The sequence below is a fragment of the Myotis lucifugus genome, unplaced genomic scaffold (genome assembly GCF_000147115.1).
Source record: "Myotis lucifugus unplaced genomic scaffold, Myoluc2.0 scaffold_143, whole genome shotgun sequence".
Classification (NCBI taxonomy): Eukaryota; Metazoa; Chordata; class Mammalia; order Chiroptera; family Vespertilionidae; genus Myotis; species Myotis lucifugus.
In genome coordinates this window covers 511,417-538,004 of record NW_005871191.1, presented here as the reverse complement: position 1 = coordinate 538,004, position 26,588 = coordinate 511,417, and the positions used below count along the sequence as shown (strand labels likewise).

Genomic DNA, 26,588 nt, shown 5'->3' with positions numbered 1-26,588 from the left:
GGTCCTGGATTGTGAGAGGGCACAGGCCAGGCCAAGGGATCCCACCAGTAGCAGGATCTGGGCCAGGGAGGAACACTGGAGGTTGGCCAGCTGCGGAAGGACTGAGGGAGGGCTCCAGGATGTGTCTGGCCCATCTCGCTCAGTTGGAGCGTCTGCCCCCTGGTGGTCAGTACACATTATAGTGACTGGTTGAATGGTCAACTTTCTGCCCCCTGGTGGTCAGTGCACATCATAGTGAGCAGTTGAGTAGCCTTAGCATATCATTAGTATATTACGCTTTGATTGGTTGAATGGCTGACTGGACCACCAGACACTTAGCATATTAGGCTTTTATTATATAGGATTGGATGGTGAACAACTTTATGCTTGGTACTTCTTTTCCCCCTATACTATTTTAATGTTCATTCTTAAGAAATGATAATACTGAGTTATTATGTAATGATATTCATAAAATGGTTAAATATATTGTCAAATTATTTCTCAGAAGGGTTATACAAATTTATCATCTCTTTAGCAGTGTTTAAAAATAACCTTTCATTCTACTTTTACTCCCCCTCTCTTATCATGTACTTTATATTCTCTTTAAATTTTTTCAAACAAATTTGATGTACTAAAAGCTGTTAACTCTTATGAATTTGAATTGTGTTCATTACTATTGAGGTTGTCATCCACAGTTTTCTCCATGGTAATAGTCAGTTAATGACCTTAAATCACTAAAATAATGTTCCTTTTTATTGGCTATAATTAGTCTCTTGAAATGTTGTCATCTCTCCTACCAATCAGCTGCTATCAAACAGACATTAAGTATATTTGATTCCAGAGATCTCCCACTCTGTAAAGTGTGCTATTAACCTGAATTTATCCCCTCTGGGCACTTCATTCTTGATTTTAATTGTCAGAAAGGCTTTGTAGGGAGCCTGACTTGTACTAGAAGTACCATGACCTCCAGTCTTCCCCTGAAGACTCATCAGACTGTCTTCAAATCAGGTTTTGAGATGTCCTTTAGTGAAGGGCAATGTTTTTCTAATTTATTTAACCAGAGTAATTTGTGACGTTATGAGTATTACTATTTCAAAAAGCCATTATTACTTCCAACCCACATTAAGAATTGTTTACTAGCATCTGGAGAAATTCTTTAATTCAGAACTTATGAAATCAATACAAGCATTTCTTTGAGAATGACTGAACCACATTTTGGGGTGAACTTTAATGGAGTTACATTGAGAAGTAATTTCCCCAAACTATAATGATTCAGGGGTCTTTATTCAATTATCTTTTCATTCCTTATCTTCCCTTACTAAGGAAGTGAGGGAAACCTGGATTTTCCATAGTTACATTTGATTCGGGTCTTCTCTGATTCTCATCTGCCTGCCTCACATCCCCCTCCACCTCCTTCTCCTCTTCCTGGTTCTTCTTATCCTGGATCCCCACTTCCCTTCCTCCACCTTCTTTCTCCTTGTTATAATAAATGTTCAGGTTGTTCTGATTCCCTTTTATGTGTCCAGACACTGGCTTTCCCCACATCATTCTGCACTGGACTATTTCTTTTATCAGGAGTTGTTACTATAATTGGCAGACTTTTCCCAGTCATTTACTTACAATTACTGAAAATTCAACTTATATACCAGTGCTAGTCTAATTCAGTAGCATTCTGAAGGCAGTCTGTTCCCTCTAATGTGCTTTGCACAATGTATGCTACTAATTATGGGTACTTATGCCCATCTGGAATGATTTCACTCTGTATTTCTTTGCTCTGTTTGCTGCAGTCTCAGCTATACTCCCTAATCTAAACACTGTTTCCTGCCCTGGTTGTAGTAACTCAGTAGTGCATCTATTAAACCATTTGAGAAGATTAAAGCACTTTGGGGAACCAAAAGGCATATTTAAAATGGTAATTACTTATTAATTCTTCAACAGTCCTCTCTTCCCACATTTTGATCCCACATTTTGATCCCACATTTTATACTCATCAAAATGGAGAGTAATTAAAGCATACAGAAGCAGTAGAAGCACATATGGATTTTTTAATCAACCAGTAAACCCCATATTTTAGGAGAATCCTGCACTCTGTAAGTTTTAGTTTATGTTTCTCTCTCAATGACATTTTAGTATATGGCATCCAAAAAATCAATTTTTTTTACAGTTACAAAGGACTTTCACATTTATTTTTCCTTTTATTTTCTCACTAGCCTAGTGAAGAGGCAGGCATAATTATAGATGGAGACACAGAGGCTTACAAATGTCACAGAACATATATGTCCATGTGACTGGTGACAGCTTTGTAAATGGTAGACCCAGGACTAAAATATAATGTCCTGTGAATTCTGGTTTCACGTTTTTATTTTTATTTTTCCTCTCTAGCAGCCTATCAATTAGAAAGTAAACTCTTGATTTTGACTGTAAGGAGAACGGCTTTAGAAGACTTCCCCCCGGCCCTTGTTCTTGTCTAATCAGCCAAGTACAGGTGCACACTGCATGAGCAGATGGAAATGCAATTAAGACAGATGTGATGACAATTCATTCACAGACTCTAATGCTTTAAAACCCCAGTGCTAGTCTAAAAGCACATATCACAGCAGGGATACCACAAGAAGAATCAAATGTGGGCACAAAATTTGGACAAGCTGTAGGTCTTTCCAAATTTTGAAAGTGAAATGGCACTTAGTGATTTCAAAATCCTAGTTATTCATGACTTCCTTAGGTAGTGAATACTTTTTACATTGTTGAACTTAATTAGGAGAAAATAAAAGTAAATGCAGAATCATTGATCATTTACACTCTAAGTCCAGCATAAGCGAGAATGATAGAGTGAGAAAAGCTTTGGACTTCGGAATGTGAACTATGGTACGTGTGTTATGTGAAGAGCCTCGATTAGAGCTGGGGGTAGGCATTCAGCATCACTTCCCTCCACATCCCTCAGGAAAACGCTTGGACCTTAGATATTATTTTCAACCCTATAATAAATGATAGGTAGGCCTTCTAAATGGGATAAATGTTAATCTCTGAGGAGAGAGATAGCAATATGAACATCCTCATGGGTCAGAGTTGGCAAGACTGAAGCCACATTGGAGTTATGCTCTGAACCTTATTACTTGGGAAATAGTTGCAAGAAGGTGAAGAATACAGGACCTGTGATCAGTTGAAGATATCAGTCCACCTTTGCCTCTTAATAGCAGTGTGACATTGCCCTGGCTGTTTTTGCTCAGTGGTTAGAGTGTCAGCCCACAGATAGAAGGGTCACAGGTTCAATTTCTGGTCAAGGGCATTTATCTTGGTTGCAAGTTCGATCCCAGCCCAGCAGGAGTGTGTATGGAAGGCAACCAATCAATGTGTCTCTCTCTCTCTCTCCCTCTCCCTCTCCCTCTCCCTCTCCCTCTCCCTCTCCCTCTCCCTCTCTCTCTTTCTCTCAGTCTCCCTTCTTTCCACTATGTCTAAGAACCAATGGAAATAATATCCTACAGTGAGGATTTAAAAACAGAAAAATGCTGTGTGTGGCATTGTGCAAGTCACTTGACCTCTCCGAGTGTCAGTTTTGTTTAGTGTTCCTGTTAAGTAGGAATACTACATTTTGCTAGCAACCTCACAGAGTTGTTAAGAAGCTTGTATAAGATGCTACCTGAAAGTTTGATGGTTTTTGGTGGAAAAAAATATATATATATATACTTTTGAGCTCTAACACCTGCCAGGGATTAATAAGCCTAGAATGACAACCCTCAGGTACCGTAGAGAGTATTAATAATGGGAGGATATAAGGTAAGACAAAGAGATTCTAAAAGAATTAAAAACTATTCACTTCTTCCTCTCACTCTGCAGTGGTTCTAATGGGCATAATACTCTCCTGGGAGAAATGCTAAAATGTAGGTTCCTATGCTGCTTTGGGGGCAACCAAGCCTGCAGGAGAGGACAGTTAGGGGCAACCAGGCCTGCAGGGGAGGGCAGTTAGGGGCAATCAGGCCAGCAGGGGAGCAGTTAGGTGTTGATCACACTGGCAGGGGAGTGGTTAGGGGCAATCAGGCAGGCACGCAGGCGAGCGGTTGGGAGCCAGCAGTCCTAGATTGTGAAAGGAATGTCTGACTGCCCACCGGGATCGGGCCTAAACAGGCAGTCGGACATCCTTCCAGGGGTCCCAAATTGGAGAGGGTGCAGGCCGGGCTGAGGGACACACACTCCTGTGCATGAATTTCATGCACCAGGCCTCTAGTCTATATAATAAAAGCCTAAGCCACTGTTATGGTGGAACAACCAGAACAACCATTTGCTATGATGTGCACTGACCACCAGGGGGCAGATGCTCAATGCAGGAGTTGCCCCTGGTGGTCAGTGCGCTCCCAAATGGGGAGCTCCACTCAGCCAGAAGCCAGGCTCATGGCAGACAAGCACAGTGGCGGTGGCGGGAGCCTCTCCCACCTCTGCAGCAGCACTAAAGGAACAGCAAGCCAAGCAGTAAGGAGCAGCGGGCAGGCAGGCAATAAGGAGTGAAGAGTCCCGGACTGTGAGAGGGATGTCCGATTGCTGGCTTAGGCCCGCTCTCCATAGGGCTCCTGGACTGCAAGAGGGCACAGGCCGGGCTGAGGGACCCTCCCCCCAGTGCAAGAATTTCATGCACAGGGCCTCTAGTTAAAGATAAATATGCATGCAAATTGTGTGATGAAGTGTCTGTACTTTGTGAGCAGTCATATTTATTTTTATTACTAATGAAAAATTTATAAAACACTTTTTATGACTATAAGCCATTGACTCTATGATTAAGATAATATGCTAAGCTTGGTAGAACAACTTAGAAAGAAATCTACCTCCAACTCTAAGCTTTGAGACTTGAGTGAATTCCAGGCCAAAAGATCTTGAGTGAAAAACTCTAGCTGAGTCTACATTTGGCATCAAAACCCTAATGAGCTTGTTGGGGACCACACTGCAAGTCAAGCAAAGGCAATGTAGAGTTTCAAGGCCCTTACAAAATACTGAGGGAATGTCTGTGAAAGGTTATTTAAGTGGTTGATTTATTATTCATGTGCAAGGTTTATGATAAAGGCTGTTTGAATCATATTCCCATCATCATGAAAAATAGCCTCGTCACAGTACTGCAGTCAGAAAGATTTATGGGTGTGCTTTTACCATATTGAGAGGTCTACTTAGTAAGGACACTGGAATAGCATATGAAGGTGGCCATGTGTTAGTCAGATAATTTGTATTACTTAAAATCACTCAAGGTGGGCTGGTGGAGTTGAAAACATGGGGGTAGTTAACTTAAACTATTTGTAAGTGAAATGAACCAGAGAGATTTTATTTAGCTGTGAGCACAAATCCAGAAATGGACTGCCATTATATTCTCTCTGAATAAATCTGGGGCAAGTGCTCATATTTGCTTTCAACAGTGCTTCTCAAACTTGAGTGAGCACCAGAATCACCTTAGAAGCTACTCAAGTTTGGGTAGCCAGGCCCTGGTATCAGAGATTCTGACTCAGTAAGTTCAGGTCAATTTGGGGCCTAAGAATTTGTATTTCTAATAAGTACCCAGGTGATACTGCTATTCCAGAAAACATATTTGAGGATGGTTGTCCTATGTAAGGAAGCTGATAGTGTGTACTTTTGTGTTGAGTTCTTCATGGTGGAAATTGGAGCACTTAACTGTGTGTATTGGGGGTAAAAAATAATAATAACTAGAAAAGGTTTAACATAATTTGTTTTAATATCAAAATGCTTCAAATATTCAGTAAAAGGTAAATAATATTTACCCACCATACCTATTCTCTCTTGCTGGAACCACGATTTTAGAAGCAGGAGTCAAAATTTTGAATTGTACAATGAAGATAATCACTTCAAATTTCAATGTAAATGTAATTTAAAATGGAAGATCTTTGCTGACATGAATGATAACTGCGATAAAGCAAAATGCTTTTAGAAACATATTGGAATTTCAGTGAGCATATTTTATGAAAACTTTTAAAAACCAAACATGATGAACACAACTCATTGTGTGAATTTTACTTTTTAAAAATATATCAAATTTATTTGATAAGAATATATCAATTTTATAAAGTATTTGCCCTAGTTGGTTTGGCTCAGTGGATAGAGCATCGACCTGTGAACTGAAAGGTCCCAGGTTCAATTCCAGTCAAGGGCACATGCCCAGGTTGTGGGCTCAATCCCCAGTGAGGGACTTACAGGAGGCAGCCAATCCATGATTCTCTCTCATTATGGATGTTTCTCTCTCTCACTCTTCCTTCCTCTTTGAAATCAATAAAAATATTTTTTCAAAGTATTAATATCCTCTTTATTTAGTGTGCTTATTTATTGTTTTGTTTTTAATAAAATTGAATAGATTTGTTTGTTTGATACATCATTTTTTTTTTAGCCCTGAATAAGATTCCATTGTCTGACTATATCACAGTTTAAAACTTGCTTCCAAGTTTTAGCATCCAGGAATAAAGTTGCTTTAAGTATCCTTGTTCAGATTTTATGTGGATATGAATTTTTAACTCCTTTGGGTAAATATCAAGGAGTATGATTTCTCAATCATATGGTAAAAGTTTATACAACTTTGTAAGAAACTGCCAAACTGTCTTCCAAAGTGGCTGCACCAATTTGTAGTCTCACCAGCAGTGAATGAGAGTTCCTATTGTTTCATATCTTCCACAGCATTTGGTGTTGTCAGTAATTTGAATTTTTGCCATTCTAATTGATGTGTAGTGGAATCTCATTGCTGTTTTAATTTGCAGTCCCTAATGACATAATATGGACATCAATACTGTATGTAAAGGTCTTTTTGTACCCACAATGTCTTTTTGTATGCACTATTCATGGGTTACAGGAAGACTTATTTAATATTTGAAGAATGAATGGATGAATGATAAAATGAATCAAATCAAAACTAGGGCTCTGACTTTAATGGTAAATATTCTGACACAAATAGAGGCCAAAACTGAGATGGAGAGAGGTAACTTTGCCATGAGATCCTTTGGCATCATCATATGAGCAGCTGCCTCCTCCACTGCATTCAGAATGCACTCTGAACACAGATGTTTTCTCCAAGATCAAATTAATCATTCACATGCAAAAAATAATACTGACATAATTTCCTTTCAAAGGAGAAAGTCCGTGTAGAACTAGCAGTCCTTGTTCTCACAGCATGCCCAATCACTTGAGTGCAATTGCTGTAGCAGGATTAAGTCTTAAATAAGCAGAAAAAGAATACTGGAAGAATACTTAATGTTTAAGGTACATGACTAAACATTCAGATAGGACTGAGCAAACTTCTGCTTAAGAAAAAGGTAGTAGCTGATGCATTTGACCCTAAGTAAAGAATATTTTGATTTTAGCGTCAATTTTTCTTCAGACTTCTCTACTGGTCTACCTGAGCATCTTTAGTTCAATAATAAACACTAAACAGTTATTTTTACTTGTGGCCTGCAGCTTTAACCAAGCTCAAGTAGGGTTTGACCAGATATCCAGAAGAAACTAACTAGTGCTAACATCTTAGTGATACCGTTGTAATAACCTGATTATTATTTAACAGAAAAGGAGGAAAGGGAAAGCTAGATATAGGCAAGCCATTTATGTAGCTTTGCCAAAAAGCTGCATTTAGCATTCTTCAAGTCTGTTCTCCTCTGGTTGATGGGGGAAGGGACTGGACAAAGCCAGTTTAGATGCATGCCCAGTAAGGTCTGAATGACATGAGAAGATGCTTACCTGTCTGCCTGTCAATCAAACCTAAAAGTGAGTCAGTGGCCAGAATGGGCATGGCCACTGCAAGGAGATAAACCTGAATATGTAAACTTCCCAACAAAGGAAGTTCCCTTCTCTCTCTCTCTTCTCTCTCTCATGCGCTGGGTTCCTGGCTCTCCTGTGGCAGGGGCTTGTGCTCTCCTGCTCCCACATGGCACACAGCCATGCTGGACTCCACAAAATAGACTAATGGGCTTTAATTTGGCCTGGATGCTGAACTTCACCCGACTACAACATAGAATGGAGGCTCTGGACACTGGCCTTGTTTCTGGCCCTGCTGGAACCCCAGCTGCGCCTTTTCCAGGACTGGCTTAAGGGGGAGGGAACTTTGAAACACAAGAAATGTAACTGCACACAAATAAAGCCTTCTTCCACATCTCATCCTCCCACAGGGGCTTCTGAAAATGCTTATTTCAGCAGCACCTCAAGAACCTTCACTTTGCTCCCACTAGCGACCGGGGAGTTTAATTCTCTGGTAATTTTAGTGCAGCTCAATTTGTTCTACGTATTAACTCAGATAGAATCTAGATTGCTCTGTAATAAAAAGAAGTATAACATCCTAGGGAAGTGAATAATATTAATCATACTGAACTGTTTACTAAGAAACAGCATTTGAATCAGTACAGATTAGATACTTTGGCTACAGACACTGAGTAGAAATTATATATATTTTTGCATATACCTACAAAATAGGCACATCTACTTAATGTTTGAAACTAAAGCAAATTTTCCCATGGTTGATATTTCTACCAATGTACCTATATTAAAGCACTTAGGTATTTACAGATAAAAAAATCTGTATATACTTTTCTTCCTTATTCTAGAAGCTATAATTTGAACTTGTTTTTGTTGGAAGGGAAGTAATTCCATATGGTTTATTCCGTTTAGCCTTTTTCTCTATTATCAATTCAAAACTATTTTGTAGACAATTCATCTTTCTCTATTTTAAAATTCTACTTTTTTTTCTTTTATGTGGCTTAGAATAAATAAAAAAATTTACATACACATTTCTTATTTTCTGTAGTTTCTTGACAGTTTTTACTTTAGGGTCACATTTAATTGCATTTTAAAGACATTAACAGTTTTCAGCTGCATAACAGCAGTAGTATATCTTATTTAAATCCAGAAAATAATGTGATAAACACATTTACATACTTTTATTATATTTGACAATCCTAAGTGATCCCAGATTCTGACTTACAACATGAAAATTGAGACCTCATAATTCCACCTTGTAATTAAGTACAGTGATTTACAATCTCTCATTTAGTTGTCACAGTAACTCTATTCCTGTCGTATAATTATAGATACCCCCTCCTACTTGGTTCCTGTGTATTTTCTGAGCCTCATTCCTCAGGCTTTCTCTTCATTCTACATAAAATCCTCATAATATAAATTCATGTTTAGCTTGTTTTATCCATTATTGGTTTCTATTATTTGCAAACAAAAATCCCAATTAACACCTAATTTTACGTTAGAGCACTTTGTAAAATCAAGACTCACAGTAATTTCAGAGTTTTTACATTTCCACATAGCAAGATTATAGAGATATACTAGGTTTATATCTCTTTCTGTTGGGTAGCCCAGAATGTTGGGATTGAGACACCAGGTAAAATATATTAGGATGTTTTAATTTCACAGGCAAAAATCAAACTAGATTAAGCAAATGTATTATTTATTAAGAAAGATTTTCTGTTACTATCAGGTTTGAGTTTTATCATATCAACATTGGGGAATAATAAATGACATTTTTAGGCAGGGCAGAGACATATACAAACTGGGTTCCCAAGAAGCTGGTAGGAGCATTTGTTTTAACCTACCCCAAATTTGTACAGCATCCAATTAGGAGGAAAATACCTATGTGGGTGTTAAGCAAGATCTATTTTCTTTTTAGACAAGGCAAAATACTTGGATATGTTTTCTGCCCACATCCTGATAAGCTATGGCATTAGTGTTCGATATAATCTTGGTTACTTGGAGATCCTTTGCTACTCTGAAAAGTGAGGGGAAGTGAGAGAGAGAGAGAGATAGAAACATCATTGATAAGAATCACTGATCATCAGCTGCCTCCTGCACACCCCCTACTGAGGATCGAGGTCAAAACCAGGCATGTGCCATGACCGGGAATCAAACAATGACCTATTGGTTCATAGGTTGACGCTCAACCACTGAGCTACACCAGCCTGGGCACTACTCTGAATCTTAAGGAAGTGGCAGAATTATGTGATTATAGGGTGGACAAAAAGATTTAAGTATGGCATCAACAGAGTAGAAGGGCTGGTGCTAGAAGAATGTAACTGAAAAACCTAGTCTACTAGCTTCAAGCAAGGCTGTGTGAAGGGGAGTAGAGGGACCAACAACATCACTTGAATCCAGTATTTATATGTACCCAGGTGTTCTTGGTCTATGTTAGGTCTATTCTCAGATAAGTTCAGATTTAGTGGTTACCCTCAGCAACCTTTTCTCCCTAATTTTTGAATATAAAATATTTATGTTTCAGTCTCATCAGGGATGTTCTTGTTACTTTATCAAATCTGGACCAAGACTCTGATTCTTGTGTCTTATTCTGTTCCCTTGATGCAGTGGGTAGAGCTTGTGTCACATGGCCACATGAAATGAGCATGGAAAATATTTCTCATAAGAAAAATCAGGGTGCGGTTATTAAGAAATGATGATGGAAGCATGGCATGAAGAAAGAACAGACATTTAAACATTTGACGACTCTTTTAATCTACCTTTATTTATATCCTCTCAAGTGAGGCGTATTCATAATTGTATTCTGGAATTTTGGGTATAATAACCTGCACAAGTTGTTTCTTTAGATCTTATAAAAATATCATTAAGTTTGATATGGATTAGATCCTTCACTTAGAAGGTAGCAGTAATGACACAAGTCTGATTACCAAATTGTATAAACTCTGTGTTTAATACCTAAATGCTATCAAGCCATTTTATTGGGGGGAATTAAGAAAGTAGTCACTAATCATGGGTGGAAAGGTTAAATCAATGCATTGTCTGGGAATCAGTATTCCCGCATCAGCGCTGTGTGCCATCCATGCTGAAGCACATGCCATCTAAGAATAATCTCAGTGTGGGCCTTGGCAAGGCTCCCTTGTGTCCCGCAATTGGCCCCATTGTGGGTGATTATAATTAATTATCCCCAATTCTGGATATGTTTCAAAATAGTGAAATACTGTAATTCTTAAGCTCTAGAAATGACATTTAGCTTAATGGAAACATATTGCTTTATACCATTGCCCAGAATTACCAACCGCCAGAACAGACTATGGACACACAATATAATCACAGCTTATTTTGGGATGGCATCCACGTGGAGGAGTGGCAGCCTTCCCAGTGCTGATCCAAATGCAATGTCCAAGACTATTGTAAACATTTCCAGTGAAATAATGTTTTATTCACTGCTTTCTCTGTAACCTTAGAATTGAACAGAATGAACCAAAGGCAAGAAAAACAAGAAACGTTTTAAGTGAAGATGCAAATTTTAAGTAGTATAGACTATATTTACCAATTTTTAAAAGATTAACTTATTATCATTTTTAATAAAGTTAATCATGTGTGGATGTTTTGTGTTTGTATGCATCTTCATTTCAAACGTGCTTCATTCACTTTTTCTTATTTATTTTTATTTAAATTTTCTTTTGTATATATCTTAACTTTTTATTTTGCAATAATTTTTACATAGAAAATAACAGGGCAAGTTAATACAGAATGTTCTCATGTACCTTTAGCCAAAACCTCTAATGTAACATCAGAAAGAATGATAAAACAATTATTGAACCAACAAATTAACATTAATACAATAATATTAAATAAACTATAGGCTTTATTTCAATTTCACCAGTCTCCTCATTAAAACAACATAGCACTAAAGAGATAAAATATATAAGTGAATATCAAATCTCTAGAGATATAGCTCTATGTACAAAATAATATAATAAGGAAAAAAGAGAAAATAGACCATTGCATTACAAATAATTAAGATTGCATATATCAAAACGTTATAGACATGAACAGAAAAAAAAAAACCAGGGAATTTTTTAGCCTGTAATCTGAGCAACACTGCAGACTTACCACATCAATATGTATCTCATTATTGTAATTTACAAGCTTTTAAATACAGAAATAATGTGTATTATTAAAGTCTCTTTAAAAGCCCTAATCTTGTGCTCAATGATGCATACAAATATTTGCAAAAAGGCATTATTGTGTGGATCAAGGTACCTCCTCATATGTGTAAAACATTTTATGGTATTGAAATTCTCAATGGGTGTTTTAAAATTTCAACTCATAGCTAAAGAGAAAAAATAGATAAATGGTTATTCTGAACTGGTGTACCTCCTCTTTGCATGGCAGAAAAATATAATAGGAAATGTTCAAAATCAGGTGAGAATTGTGAATGAAGAACTCTTAAATTTAATGTATCCATTTATTCAGTTACTCATTCACTCTGCATAAATTTTTGTCCATTTGCTCATGGTGCTTATCAAATTGACTCTCTCAGAGTCATTATGCAGGAGATGTACCTTACCATTGCAGTGTTTGCTCCCAGAGAGACATTACAAAGTCAAAATGCTGTGAGTTTTTGCAAAGTTTTTGCTCTACTTTTGCCACCTCTATAAAAGGAGTCTGGGGTACTCAGTTACTGAGGCAAAGACTAAAAGCCTGAATGTAATGGGACAGAAATTATTGAATGGCTCTAAGGGTTTAGACACATGTAGCTTTCATGTCAGATGTAACAAACATTTATCTAAGAATCTAGGTGAATTATGAGACATCCAAAGGTTAACTGACCTGTCTGTATCTGTACACAGCAATGAGAGCATACCTATGAGGCCTGGAAGACAAAATAGCTTCTGAGCATCAAGATGCCCTTTGAGAGCAATGCAGGTGTCAGAAATAGAAGAGGACTCTAAAACTGCTTCTGTAAAAGGAATGCAGACCCTGATGGATCGGTGGCTGTATTATAGTAGGGTTCAAGGTGACTAGCAGCCACATGATAGCGTAAATAAATGCTTGCTGTCTAGATGGGTGCTTTTGGAAATTAGCATTAATTGCAGATTTGAAACTAAAATTATAAAATTGTTATAAAATGTAAAATGGATTTTAAATCTAAGGCCAAATAAAGTTCCATTTTTTTAAATGATTAATGCTAATATTTCCACATTTTAATTGAATAGAAGTAACAATCTTTTATACTGCATATTCTACTCAATTTATCTAAATCTATTATATTTCATATCATTAAGGACTTTTTTGTGAACAAAACATAGAGAAATGCAATGCTGCTCGCATATTTAAAGGGATTCTTAATATTTGATCACTTCTTAACAATAAAACTATATTTCTTTCCTCAGAATAAAAGCTTGAAAAACAAACTCTTGTCAGGAAATAAGCTGTGTGGCATCCGTGCAGAAGAGGTGAGTCAATTTTCTCTTCTAGCGTCAACTGGATAGAAACAATATTAGTGCTAGGCTTTTTTTTTAATTTAGACATCTCGTGACCTTTTCCCCCTTCTAACATAAATGCAAACATTGGAATAAGTAAATAAAACTTTTAGATATATATTGAATGTTTTAACACTGCATAGCCAAAGAAAGCCAAAAAAGTCCCATGCATTTCTTAGGGGCAAAAAGTTATTCTGCTTAATCCAAGCTTAACTAAAATCAATTTCTTTAACTGCTCATCTCCCATATCTATTTATATTTTATGATCCCTGATTTAATGTAGAATATGTAGGGTATAGTAATAATTCTTAGTGGTATTAATGAGATAGTAGAGATGGTATCAATAGAAATGGATTATTTACACCTCAAAGACAGGAGACAGGAGACACTGGGTTAGTTGGTTTACCCAAGAAGCACACACAAAGATGGGATGAGTTGTGCGAGGACTAATTAATGGAAACATCTGTGAATAATAAGGAACATGCATCAGAGTCTTCATAACATGATGCAGATCCCATGCCTGTGAAGGAAGGGGGAGGAAAGGCAGTTTGAGTAGAACAATGGCTTACACAAGTTAAAAGTTGACCCCTTTGCCCAAAACAGTCTAGACCAGCCGTGGGCAAACTATGGCCCGCGGGCTGGATCCGGCCCGTTTGAAATGAATAAAACTTAAAAAAAAAAAAAAAGACCGTACCCTTTTATGTACTGATGTTTACTTTGAATTTATATTAGTTCACAAAAACACTCCATCCATGCTTTTGTTCCGGCCCTCTGGTCCAGTTTAAGAGCCCATTGTGGCCCTCAAGTCAAAAAGTTTGCCCACCCCTGGAGACATAAGGCAGAGAGCTGGCAATATACCTCTTTCGTTTCCTAAATATTGCAGCCAGTTTTTGTTCACAAAAACCTCTTCCTGTTATTATTACCTTCTAGTAGAACAGACAGGAAAGATTGCCTAGTGACTCACAGTCACTGCTTTTAGGAGTCCAACTAGGAAGTAGTGGCACGTATCTCATTGTACCCTATTTGCCAAAACTAGGTCATGTGCCTAGCCAATTTGAAAGGAAAATGGAAAGTGTTATTAGGGCCCTAATCAGTTTGGCTCAGTGGATAGAGCATTGGCCAGTGGACTGAAGGGTCCTGGGTTCAAGGGCATATACTTCAGTTGCCAGCTTGATCCTTGTGAGGGTTGCAGGCTCCATCCCTATGAGGGAGGTAACCATCAATGTGTTTCTCTCACATTGATGTTTTTTTCTCCGTGTCTCTTCCTCTCCATTCTCTCTAAAAATCAATGGGGAAAAAAATAAAAAGAGAAAGTGACATTAGGTTGGTAGTCATGTGTCCATCCAGAATTTGGGATTTATTTTATTAAATAAGGTGAAAACACTCCTTGATGGACATGTAAAAGTCCTTATTATAAATACTAAAGTTAAAGTCTAACATGCAATTTAATAATCCAGTTTATGTCTTTACAGTAATATTGTATATAAATGAATATAAATTTTCAATACATGGAAATGACAGGTTGATACCCCATAAGGCAAAAATCAAATTGAATGGCTTGTAGTATTTCTTTCATTGTATTTTTATATTTGGATAGAGATCAACTATTATATTGTTTATATTTTCTACATTTTTAAAAATATTACATATTTACTATACAATTTCTTAATAATACTTATTGGATGGTAAGCAAATAAAACAGTTTTGAATAAGAAATAAGTGGATTGAAGCTATATTGTGAGATGGCTGGCATGTTCCCATGGTCCCTATAATACTCATGCACATGAAAGAGAGATGGTTCCTAGGAGGAGGTGTCCGTAGTCTTCAGAAACAATCAATAATAGCCTGGGTCTACCTGTATGTTTTAGCCCCTTGGTTCAAAATGATTAATTTATTTTGAATATGTTATTACTTAAAGAATATATTATTTCTGAATTTTTATTTATGATTTATTAGATATTTTATACATTAATATTGCACAATGTTAAATTGAATATATTCATTATGATTTATACATTTACCCTATCTCTTTCTTTATAGATCCAATTTAAAGTTTAAGTTTGGGTTATAAGGGAGGTATATATTTTGTCACAATAATTTGTCTTCAATATAAATGGAAATTTTTATTATTTCTTTCATTATTGCCACCAACGAAACAAAAGAGTAAGGACTTCTATTAATGTTTTCTAGATCAGTGACCCTAAATGTTTGGTATTCATAGATGAATAAAATGTCCAAGTCCTATTGATACCCAATAGATTGCTAATATTTCAATTTTCCACAGAAGAATATCAAAAATAATGGAAGCTCCTGCTGCAAGTATCATGTACCATCCTATCATCATCACTATTACTTTATGAAAGAAATTATATTTGAACATAAATTGTTGGAAAGAAAGATCTCAGACTAAACAATAGTCTCTAAAAGGGAAAAAATAAGCCTAGCTAAAATGTTCTACCGTGAACAATGTCTTCTATCTTTCTCACCTTCTTTATCTTCTTTTTATTATAACTATAATCATCATAATTATCACCATTATCACAAACTTAACTTTTGCTGTGGACTTGTGAAAACTTCATGACTCACAGGCACCACCATTTAGAATTACATTTAAGATAATTAACATAGTTAAAAGAAAATTACTAAAATGCCCAATGTAGTAATATCTGAACTGTCTGAAGAGTACCCCTCTGAAAATTCTAATTTTCCAAAATGATGCCAACAAGGTAAAAGAAAACAGTTATGTCAACTGGGTTTCATATTAATGTGCATTACAAAATAAAGATGCACTCATTCAAATTGTATTTATTCTTATTTTCCATCAGATGCCTAGATAGAATTTCGCTTTTTAACTACTGAAAATTAGAAGACTGGAATAGGCAGATGCAGAGAAGTGATAAGTGACTGTAATGAAAAATTCTAAAAATATATTTTTAAATAACCGTAACTAGGCTCAGGAAATCTAGCTGTTCATGTTCATTTAATATAGAAAAAGACATGTAGGCTTTTATTATAGTTCCTGAATGAATTACTGCATAATACAAAATTGATAATTTAATAATGAATCCAAGTTATGAAGAAAATTTTAAATTATATTCTGAGCATTCAGTATAAGTATGCAATAAGAAATGAATTGCCAAAATGGTTAAACTGAGTCCTTTCTAACACTTAAAATATAGAGTACAATCGAAGTGAAGTTGGTAAAAAAAAAAAAGAAAGAAATCAAATGGAGTGCTAATCTCTCATTCCTCATTGATATTGGTCAACATTAGTTTGGATTAAAAAATGCTTGTTTGGCTCAGAGGATAGAGCATCAGCCCTTCGACTGAAGGGTCCCAGGTTCAATTCTGGTCAAGGGCATGTGCCTGACTTGCAGGCTCAATTCCCAGCCCTAGTAGGGGCATGTGCAGGAGGCAACCAATTGATGTGTCTCTCTCACATCAATGTTTCTCTCTCTGTGTTTCTCTCCCTCCCTTTAAAAATATCTTCGAGTGAACATTAAAAACAACAAAATCAAAGTGTGTTTTCCTAAGAGACTGTCCTGACTATAAATGAGTCCTGAACAGCAGATTGCAACAGCAGGGAGAAAATGCTAATTATCGTGCATGCGTAGTTGAGAAAGATAACAGAATTAGTCCTTTACTAATATCAGTAGCACAAAATTAAGGATAGTCATGAAAACCGGGAAATGTCTTGGAAATAAAGTTCATATAACAAAAGAGAGATGCTGTGTCTGAAATATAATTATTTTGGGTCACTTGGGAATCTTTGTAAGAGAAACAGCAGAGTTGTAGTAAATGTACTAGTAGAGTCCTGAAGTAGAAGCATAAATTCAAGGGGGTAAGGACTCAGGTGTGAGTTTCATTCTTAAGGGCTAGTACCAACCAGGTATGCACAAGATGGCTCTTTGTCTCCTAATGCATTATGCCATACATTTTACATTCACTAATCATATCAAGAAAAAGAGGATGCCTTTCTGTGGAAGTGGAACCTTACTAGGTTTTAAGAAAACACAAATCCTTGCTGCTTCTGAGTATAGAGTTTAATTACATAATTCTGAATTGTTAATGTCAAACTCTTCCTCTCTTCCTCCTTTGCTTCCTGTCCCTCAGGCCCTCACATTCTCTCCCTCTCCCCCTCCCTCTCCCTCTCCTTCTCTCCTTCCTTACTCTCCCTCTCCCCTCTTCTCTTCTTCCTTCCTTTCTTATTTCTTTCCATTTCATTTTGTTTTCTTTTTGTTCTCTCTTATCAGCTTTCTGATTTAATAGATCACAAAATGCAGATGGCTCACAATAAAGATGTCTATGGAAAACTGTGTTTCTAATATTAGAGCCTTGCATTTACAACACTTTCAATTTTATACTCTAATTGGTGGTACTTCCAGCATTGGATAAAAATTTAGAAATTATAGCACCATTATAACACAGTCTTCCATTTTGCAAACTCTACTACCTTGCATGGTTAGAAATGTTCTGAATATAATAGGAAACAATCACAGTACACTTGCAGTTGGTTCAGTGGAAGACTCATGCACTTAATGTATGCTTGGAAAATTATAGCATTTCAAATATTAGCGGACTTTATTTATTAAGGGGGACATTATATCAGCAGAATTTACTGGGATAAAATAGTACCATTAGAATATTGTTTTTATTATGTACTGTGGCCAACTACTTTTAAAATTGAATTTCATTAAGATATAATTTACAGCAGAACCGGTTTGGTTCAGTGGATAGAGCATCGGCCTGCGGACTCAAGGGTCCCAGGTTCGATTCCGGTCAAGGGCATGTACCTTGGTTGCAGGCACATCCCCAGTAGGGGGCGTGCAGTAGGCAGCTGATTGATGTTTCTCTCTTATCGACGTTTCTAACTCTCTGTCCTTCTTCCTTCTTCTCTGTAAAAAATCAAAAAAATATATTTTTAAAAAAAGATGTAATTTACATAGAGTTTATTCCATTTAAGTATACAGTTTTAATGGGTTGGATCATTGTATATATTCAAGAAATAGAACATTTGCATTACTCCCAAAGTTCCCTTTGGCTATTTTATAATCTCTACTACCAATCCCCAACCTATGGTACCTACTAACATGATTGGGTTCCCTATCCTTTTTTTGTATTTTTGTAGGATATCTTATAAATGTATTATATAAAACATAGCTTCTGATGACTGGATTCTTTCACATACTACATACAATGCATTTGAAATCCATCTACATTGCTACATGTTTCAGCCCTTAATTCATTCTTAAAATCAGTATTCTAATATTGCATTTCATGGAGGTACCATAATTTACTGTTAATCAGTTAATGCACATGTAGTATTTTCCAGCATTTGACTATTACGAAAAAATATACTATAAACATTTATGTACACATTATATATTCTTTTGGGTAAATGCCTAAAATAATTGCTCTATAATGCAATTTTTGTATGTTTAACTTTATTAGAAGCTGCCAAAATTGTTTCCCAAAGTGACTGTACTGTTTTATATTCCCACTCAACTATTTTTTCAATTATCTTTTTTATGTGACTATTATAATCTATTTGTTTGTGTTCTATTTCTTCTACTGAAGAATCAACACCAATAATCTTAGATGTAGAGAGACAAATGACTGAGGTTCTTAAGGTAGAATGTTTGAAATTGGGTCTGCCCTGGAAAAACAGGAATCATATTCATTATCTGTGGTTTATTGCTAGAGTATATTTCAATGTGTTAGCCAAACATATACCTTCTGAGAGAGATTTCTGTTACAAGCACTTTTACATTTGTGATGGTCCCCTTAAAAAGCCGTTCTAAAGGGCAAATGCTCTTCACTTCCTGTCACGTTAGCTTGCTGTCTTCTCCTCGGACATATGTCAAATTCAAATTTGGTTGTCAATTTAAACTTATCCATATTTAATCTTACCTTAATAAATAATTGAAATAAGCAGTCAAAACTGAGGCATGCAATTGAAGAGATATACTTAGCATCTAAAATTAGAGTGTTTGGCGTGCCTGGGTGACTGGAATTCTTTGGAGGGAGGGGGAACAGTAAGACACTATCTTTAAGGATTATCTGTTAATATGTTTCCTCTAAGCAGACTTTGGTTTTCTCTTCCTGCCTATAACAGCTGGATGACCAACGCCCAAAGTGGAGGCTAAGCTTTCCTGTTTCATTTCCAAAATCTTTGGACTCTTTTGCTTGGCTGAAAAATTCATTTTGTAAAGTTTGAAGAAATGCTAACCATCAAGTTTAAACATATAAATGAAATTAAGGCACTAATTCATGTTTCTGCTCTTACAGTCAAAAAAAATTCAAGCCCAGCTGAAGGAGCTTCGTTATGGGAAGAAGGATTTATTATTTAAGGTGAGCATCTCTCTCCTTTCCCCCTCCAACTTGGTAGCCCAGTGTATAAATTATTTAAAATATGATTTAGCTTAAATTTCCAGATTTGCACAATAATTAGAGTTGTATTTGACTGCATTATTAATTAATGGAGAAAAATGCATATATGGTTTCCTGGCTACTTTCTTAATCAAAGGCAGGCATCATTACAAAGTATTGACCCTAAGTTACTTTAATTCAGCATTGAAGAATATTTTCTGTTGGAATATTTACATTAGGGAGAGCATTTACTAAGTTTCCTAAGATGAGGTTTATTGGTAACCTACATCCTTAACTTCCAGAGATCCTGCATAAATCACTTTATTATCAAGAGTCTTCATATTTAGTCATGGTTGATAGATTTTAGTTATTGATACTTTTCTTATAAGACTATCAAGTTAAGACCTCTACCTTGTTAGACATCTACCACAAAGTGTGGATGTGATAGACTGAATAATGCCCCACCCCAACGATATATACTTGGTAAACTCTGGAACCTGGTAATGTGATCAATAATGGCAAAGACGACTTTGAAAATATGATTAAGTTAATGATTTTGAGATGGGAAGATTACCCTAAATTGCCCAGGTGGGTCCTAAATATAATCACACAAGTCTTTATAAGTGTGAGATAAATAGGCCTAAATAAGAAGAAAGTTATGTGACCACAGAAGCTGGGGGAGAAAAGACAATGAGAAGGATTTCCATCCTTTGGCCTCTGAAAAGAACCAGCCCTGCCAACACCTTGGTTTAATCCATAAAATTCCTTTTAGACTTCTGACTCCCAGAACTCTATGAAAATACATTTCTATGAGAATACATTTGTGTTGTTCTAAGCTACATAGTGTATTGTAGTTTGTTATACCAGCAAACTACTACAAATAATTTATTTTTGTCTCCCTTGAGCATGGGAAATAAGAGGCAGGTGCTTTTCATTGTGGTGCTTATGATACATTTTCATTGCCAAATGCAGTAGAAAATAGGGTATTTGGCTCATAGTAGTAGGAATAATAATTTGTTTTAATAAATAATAAGAGCAAATGACTTTCTGTGTAATATTGCTTTTTTAAAATGGTTTCATGAGATTGATCAGCCCAATCTACAAATGTAAGGTTTAAAGAGGGATAATTCCTCATTTTATTTAATAGTTGGAAAATCCTGCAGGTTTTTTTGTTTTTTGTTTGTTTGTTTGTTTGTTTGTTTTTTACTGAGAACAGTAATAAATGGCTTATCCCTCTTCTTCACTTTTGGCTTAGAGTCATGGGTAGGTGTTCCTTTCATATCAACCAATATTTATTAAATATTCATTCTATGCGAGGCACATCTTGCCACTTGCTCTTCTATAAATATGCTCCCTGCCATTCCTTTGACCTCATTTGTAATGGGACATTCCCCAGTACACCAAGAAAACTGTTAATTAATTCTCATTAATGCTTACCAATCCCAACTTCTCAGCACTCTTCTCATTGTACATAATAAATAGATAAGACAAAAGTATGAAACACAAGGCATTTGTCTGTCTAACATTAATCTTTCAGACCAAGACTCTTGAGCTCAGAATATCTTAACTTTTACATTCAGCTTGGCCTTGGCTTTTTGCAGTCATCAACAATAAATAATTGAAATAGAAAAAAGAATAGGTGTATGTTTTCATTTGCAAAAAAATTTCTAGTTCTCTGTGAATTAGTTTAACTTAAAATCAGGAATATAATAAAACACATTCAACTTCCTAGAGCTGACAAGTTTTAGGTATTAGGCTGACAGAAATATGAAGCTGTTAAATCTTTTGAATTTTATTTCTCAAATAGAAGAGTTATAGAGAGAAAAGTTGGGAGAAGAGAATGAGGAGATCTGATAATTTTCAGCAGTCTACTTCTTTGTAATATGCCAGTTGTTGAATATGGATTAGTAATTCATCAACTTTCAGAAATGACCAAAATGAGGACTTGTTGAAAATCTTTAGGATTTTAAAATGAAACATTACATGTAAGCCGTGTTATTTCATGCCACTTTGAGAGGACCACTTGCATTTTAAATCAGGTGAATTGTGTATGAGTAGAACATAAAGTTCCATAAATTAGAATGCCCTCAGTTTATACCCTTCCCAAAAAGCTGTTTAACAGAATATTTTTATATTTTAACTAGAGGCCCAATGCATGAAATTTGTGCAAGGGGCTCGGCCCTCACAGCTGTGGCTTTGTCCAGAGGTCGTTTGGCTGTCTGGTCTAATTAGCATATTACACTTTTATTATTATAGATAACTAAAATAACAAGAGGTCTTGAAACATGAGTATTTTATAACTGGTCCAGAAGCTAAGCAATGTCAACAAGGCCCCAGATTTTCTCATTTATTTGTTTGTTTACATGTCATGATCCTCAGCTTACTACTAGTAACTTGTTCTAAGCTTTGGTCCTCATTGTATTATGAGAGTGACTAAAGACCTATGCATATGCTGCCTTCATCCAATTGTGTACAAAATCAGAGAAGAAGGGGTGGGGTCACTTGTCCTTCAGGGTCATAATTTTTATAAAGGAGAAAAAAATTTAAGAATTCTTCCCAAACATATATATATATATGAAGAAGTGAGACCTTAGTGTTTTCAGCTTTTTTGTGAAAGATTGCTTCTTTTTTGCTATAAAGTAAAAGGGAAGCAGATTACTGATTGGGAGGCAACTAACAGTTTCTGCTACAATGTACTCATCCACTCATCTTGATAGCAGTAATCTCATCTGATTTGCTTACTACTATATCCACGGAGTGTACATTTAGGTTTTGCATACACATATTTTATATGTACATTGATTATCAGGGCAGTAGATAGTATATACTGATATATGTAGCCCTAAAGAGTATTTGACCACAGAAATTCACCCAAGTTTCTTTAAAACTAAGCACACAGCTTTGGCTGGTTGTTCAATGGTTAGAGCACCTGCCCAATTCCCTTCCAAGCACAATAAATACCATTTTTTAAATGCCTTGTTTTTCATATTTACCTTAATGGTGATGTCAACTATTATTTCAGAAAACAGCAAGTTATTGTCTTCCTTTTAATACTTTTTGGCAAAAAAAAAATAGTTTAGATGTTCTCCTTTGTGGTGGCAGGAGACCTTTCAGAGACATATTTGTGAATTGACTTGATTTATTTGACTTCCTATTGTTATCGGTGGAAGTGGGGCATCCCTTTCCCCACTAAGTGCTAGAGGTGGGGTCCCTACCGTATCTCAAGAAAAAGAACTTTCTGAGACTCGCACAGGATGATGAGTAGTTTTTACTTGTGTGGAATTACATCTCTGGGTTTCCAAAGTCCCATTTCTCTTAATTCAGTCCTGGAATAATGCAGGTGGTGATGCAGGAGAGCTAAAAGCAAAAAAACAGTGTCCGGAGTTTCTGTTCCATGTTGGCATTGGATTCAGTTCAGTATCAGGCAAGTTGCAGTTCATTAGTCCATTATGTGGAGTCCAAGAGAGCCTATAGCCAAGAGAGCCAAGAGAGCGACCTCCTTTGTTTAGGGGATTAAATATCTTAAATCTTCCAACTCTTGCAGTGCCATGCCTACTCTGGCCAATGACCTATTCCCAGGTGTGACTGAGATACAAGTACATTCCCTATTTTACCAGACTTTACTGGGCACGTGTCTATTCTCCTCCATTGTTCACTCCCTTTCCTCAGGGACCTGTGGGGAATGGACTGGGGCAACCTGGGAAGTATAAAGCATTAGCTTCCTGGAAAAGCTGCACAAATGACATATACCTTTTGGCCTTCCCTTTGCTCCTTTCCTGTTATTAATAACTAGGCTAATTCCAATGGTATCACTATCATTGCTGTTACTATGGAGTTTGTTAACTACCTATGCATAATAAAAGAGAAGCCAATTACTTTCAAATGTAATTGCATAGAAAGCCTCTAAAACAGACAAATTTAGAGAATTATAAAAAAAAATAGTAGCCCTGCGCATGAATCCGTGCTCCAGTAGCTCACCAGTAGCTCGCTGCCTCCCTCCAGTAGCTCTCAGCCCGCTGCCCCTCCTCCTGTAGCTCCCCCCGCTCCCCCTGCTCCCCCTCATAGCTTGCTGCCCTGCCCCCTCCTGTAGCTCTCTGCTGCAGGCTTGTTAGCTTGCTGCCCCACACTCCTGCTGATCAGTGATCCGGTCATTACGTGGTTGGTCGTTATGCTTCACAGCGTAATGACCATTTGCATATTACATCTTTATTATATAGGATGAGATTTCTCGAGGGTGGGGGTTAGGGGGAGAGATCAACCAAAGGACTTGTATGCATGCATATAAGCCTAACCAATGGACACAGATACCAGGAGGGTGAGGACATGAGTGGGGGGTGGGGGGCAATGGGGGAATAAGGACACATATGTAATACCTTAATCAATAAAGAAAAAAATTATTAAAAAATTACATATATCCAAACTGTATGTTAAAACTTATGAAAGATCCTCTGAAATTAAACATATGATATAGAAACTTTAAAAAAGACACAAAATACTTTTAAAAAATATAGAGTAGTTTCTTCTATGAAAACAAAAAAAATGAGATTTCTCTATAGTTTGCGAAAAGGAATGTGCAGCTTGTGAACGCAAGAGCAGAATCCCTAAGCACTACACCCTGGGAGGCAACACTACCACTTCAATTATTGTTTCTAATGTGTCTCTTACAGAAAAAATTCAGGTATCTTAGTCTCTACCTACCATTGTTGTTTGAACTGAACAAAGCCCATTTAAGAAACAAGTATAATCAAGGTATCACATAAACTTTCAACAACATAGAACCTTTACATTAGAAGAGTCCTGTAACACATTTGATTCCAATCTCTAGCACGATATTGACTAATCTCTCTGACAGCATTGCCCCGATTGTAGATATTCAGTGATTAAGGTTTTGCAACATTCCAATGTAGGTTTTTCCTTCTTACAAAATTGTGAACACTTGTGAATTGGATTCTCACGGCCAATTATGGTTGATTTTTTACATGCCAGGCTCATATCTCTAATGTAAGCTTCCCAGTAATCTTCCTTTTTGGGTTCCTTCTTTATGCTATGACTCTCTCTGCCCTTTCTATTCTCTGAGTCCACTCTTCTAAGATCCCTCCAGAAAGGAAATTTGAGTTCATGATGTAATTAATGTGAAGTCCCAGGAACATTGTGATTTTATCCGAGGATGGAACTCAATTTATTGCTAATGGTGAAATAAACTGGAGAGGTGAAGTGGGGTATAATATTTGAATAGGTAACAAAAACATTTCAGTACTCTAAACTCATGCTACTTAGCCAGAAGCCAAAATTTAGTCATCAACACACATTTTTTCGTTTTCTTCCCTATTGTATAATCTCTTTTGTCAAAGTCATAATGAGCATATCTTCCCATCCTGCCCCCAACCATTGCTACTCTGCCTATATAAATAGAAATCTGATAATTCCTTGAAGCTGGAAAACTCCATATAGGATATATTAGGTGATGTGTGGAAACTCTATGAACATGTTTAGGGTAAAATCTTTTTGCTTAACCAGTGCTTCTTGCAACAAGTCAGATAAGCCACACAGCACCGTTAAGAAACACCTACTATGGAGCCTAGGCGTGCATTTGCTGCAAGTGAAACAAAACAAAGCACTTCTAAAAAAGGCTAGTTTAGAATTTTGAATCATCTCCATATAAAGGTTCTTATTTATATCAGACCTGAGCATTAGCTAGTAAATATTTTGTCCAGTTTTTCTTCCTTAATACATTGAGATGGTAAGAAGAATATAGAGTTGCAGTCAAGAGATCAGGGTTCTTTTTATTGATTTCAGAGAGTAAGGGAAAGGGAGAGAGAGAGAGAAACATCAATGATGAGAGAAAATCATTGATTATCTGCCTCCTGCACACCCCTTACTGGAGATCGAGCCCAAAATCAGGCATGTGCCCTGACCAGAAATTGAATCGTGACTTCCTGATTCATGGGTCAACACTCAACCACTGAGCCACACCAGTCAGGCGAAATGAGGGTTCTTTATTAACTCTTTCACTTAACTGGAAATTGAGCTAAAGGAGTCACTTAGCCTCACTGCATATCAAATTGTCAGAAAACTATGAATAAGATGAATACACACACTTCAACGTTATGTAACAGATCAAAAGAGATTAATATGCAAATTAATTTACAGAATATTTTATACACATTCCATTATCAAAGAATTGATTTTTTTTTTCCAGAGAAAATTGTATTTCTCAAGGTCATAGGTCACTTTTTTCAGTCTAAACAATTGTTTTCTTGGTGCCATTCAAGAAATACATCACATCCTGTTGACTCTGACCTTCAGACATTATAGTCAGAGGGATGTGTAAAACTGCATTCCTGGCCCTTTTTCCTCCCTTAAGTTATAGAGCCACCTCATAAACCAAGGGCAAAGCAGTTCATCCCCTTCATTTCAAGCAAATATATTTCTTTTATTCACTTATAAATGAATGAAAAAATGAGAACATTCTAGAGAGAAAACAGTTAATGTTTTTTTAGTATTTATACGGTAATCAAGGACTAAGAGCATAATGGCTTTTCAGAAATGAAATTATTGGGATATGTATATTTATAAAATTTTTACACAATTTTTTATTAAAGAAAATAAGTTGATATAGCGACCGAGAACTAAATGCAGTTTCTTCACATAATTGCCAATGACCATTATCTGGAAATAGAGATATGAAAGATTACATTCCCTTTTCTTTTTTTTTTTTTTTAAATATATTTTATTGATTTTTTACAGAGAGGAAGGGAGAGGGATAGAGAATTAGAAACATCGATGAGAGAGAAACATCGATCAGCTGCCTCCTGCACATCTCCCACCGGGGATGTGCCCGCAACCCAGGCACATGCCCTTGACCGGAATCGAACCCGGGACTCTTCAGTCCGCAGGCCGACGCTCTATCCACTGAGCCAAACCGGGTTTCGGCTACATTCCCTTTTCAACTGCCTTTAACATATTGTTTGTGGGAATAATAGGTGGAAATTGTAGTCTTAATTAGACATATAAGAGCTTTTCCTACTAATTT

At 36.5% G+C, this 26,588-nt stretch overlaps 1 protein-coding gene across 1 annotated transcript in view; it reads left to right on the top strand.

Annotated features, from left to right (window-relative positions):
• The window catches only part of LUZP2 (leucine zipper protein 2), a 296,852-nt gene that overhangs the window by 224,910 nt on the left and 45,354 nt on the right, over window positions 1-26,588 (top strand). The window contains exons 6-7 of the mRNA XM_006094778.3: window positions 13,098-13,160; window positions 19,475-19,537. Coding sequence (XP_006094840.1) covers window positions 13,098-13,160; window positions 19,475-19,537 — 126 coding nt within the window. The remainder of the gene's footprint in view (window positions 1-13,097; window positions 13,161-19,474; window positions 19,538-26,588) is intronic.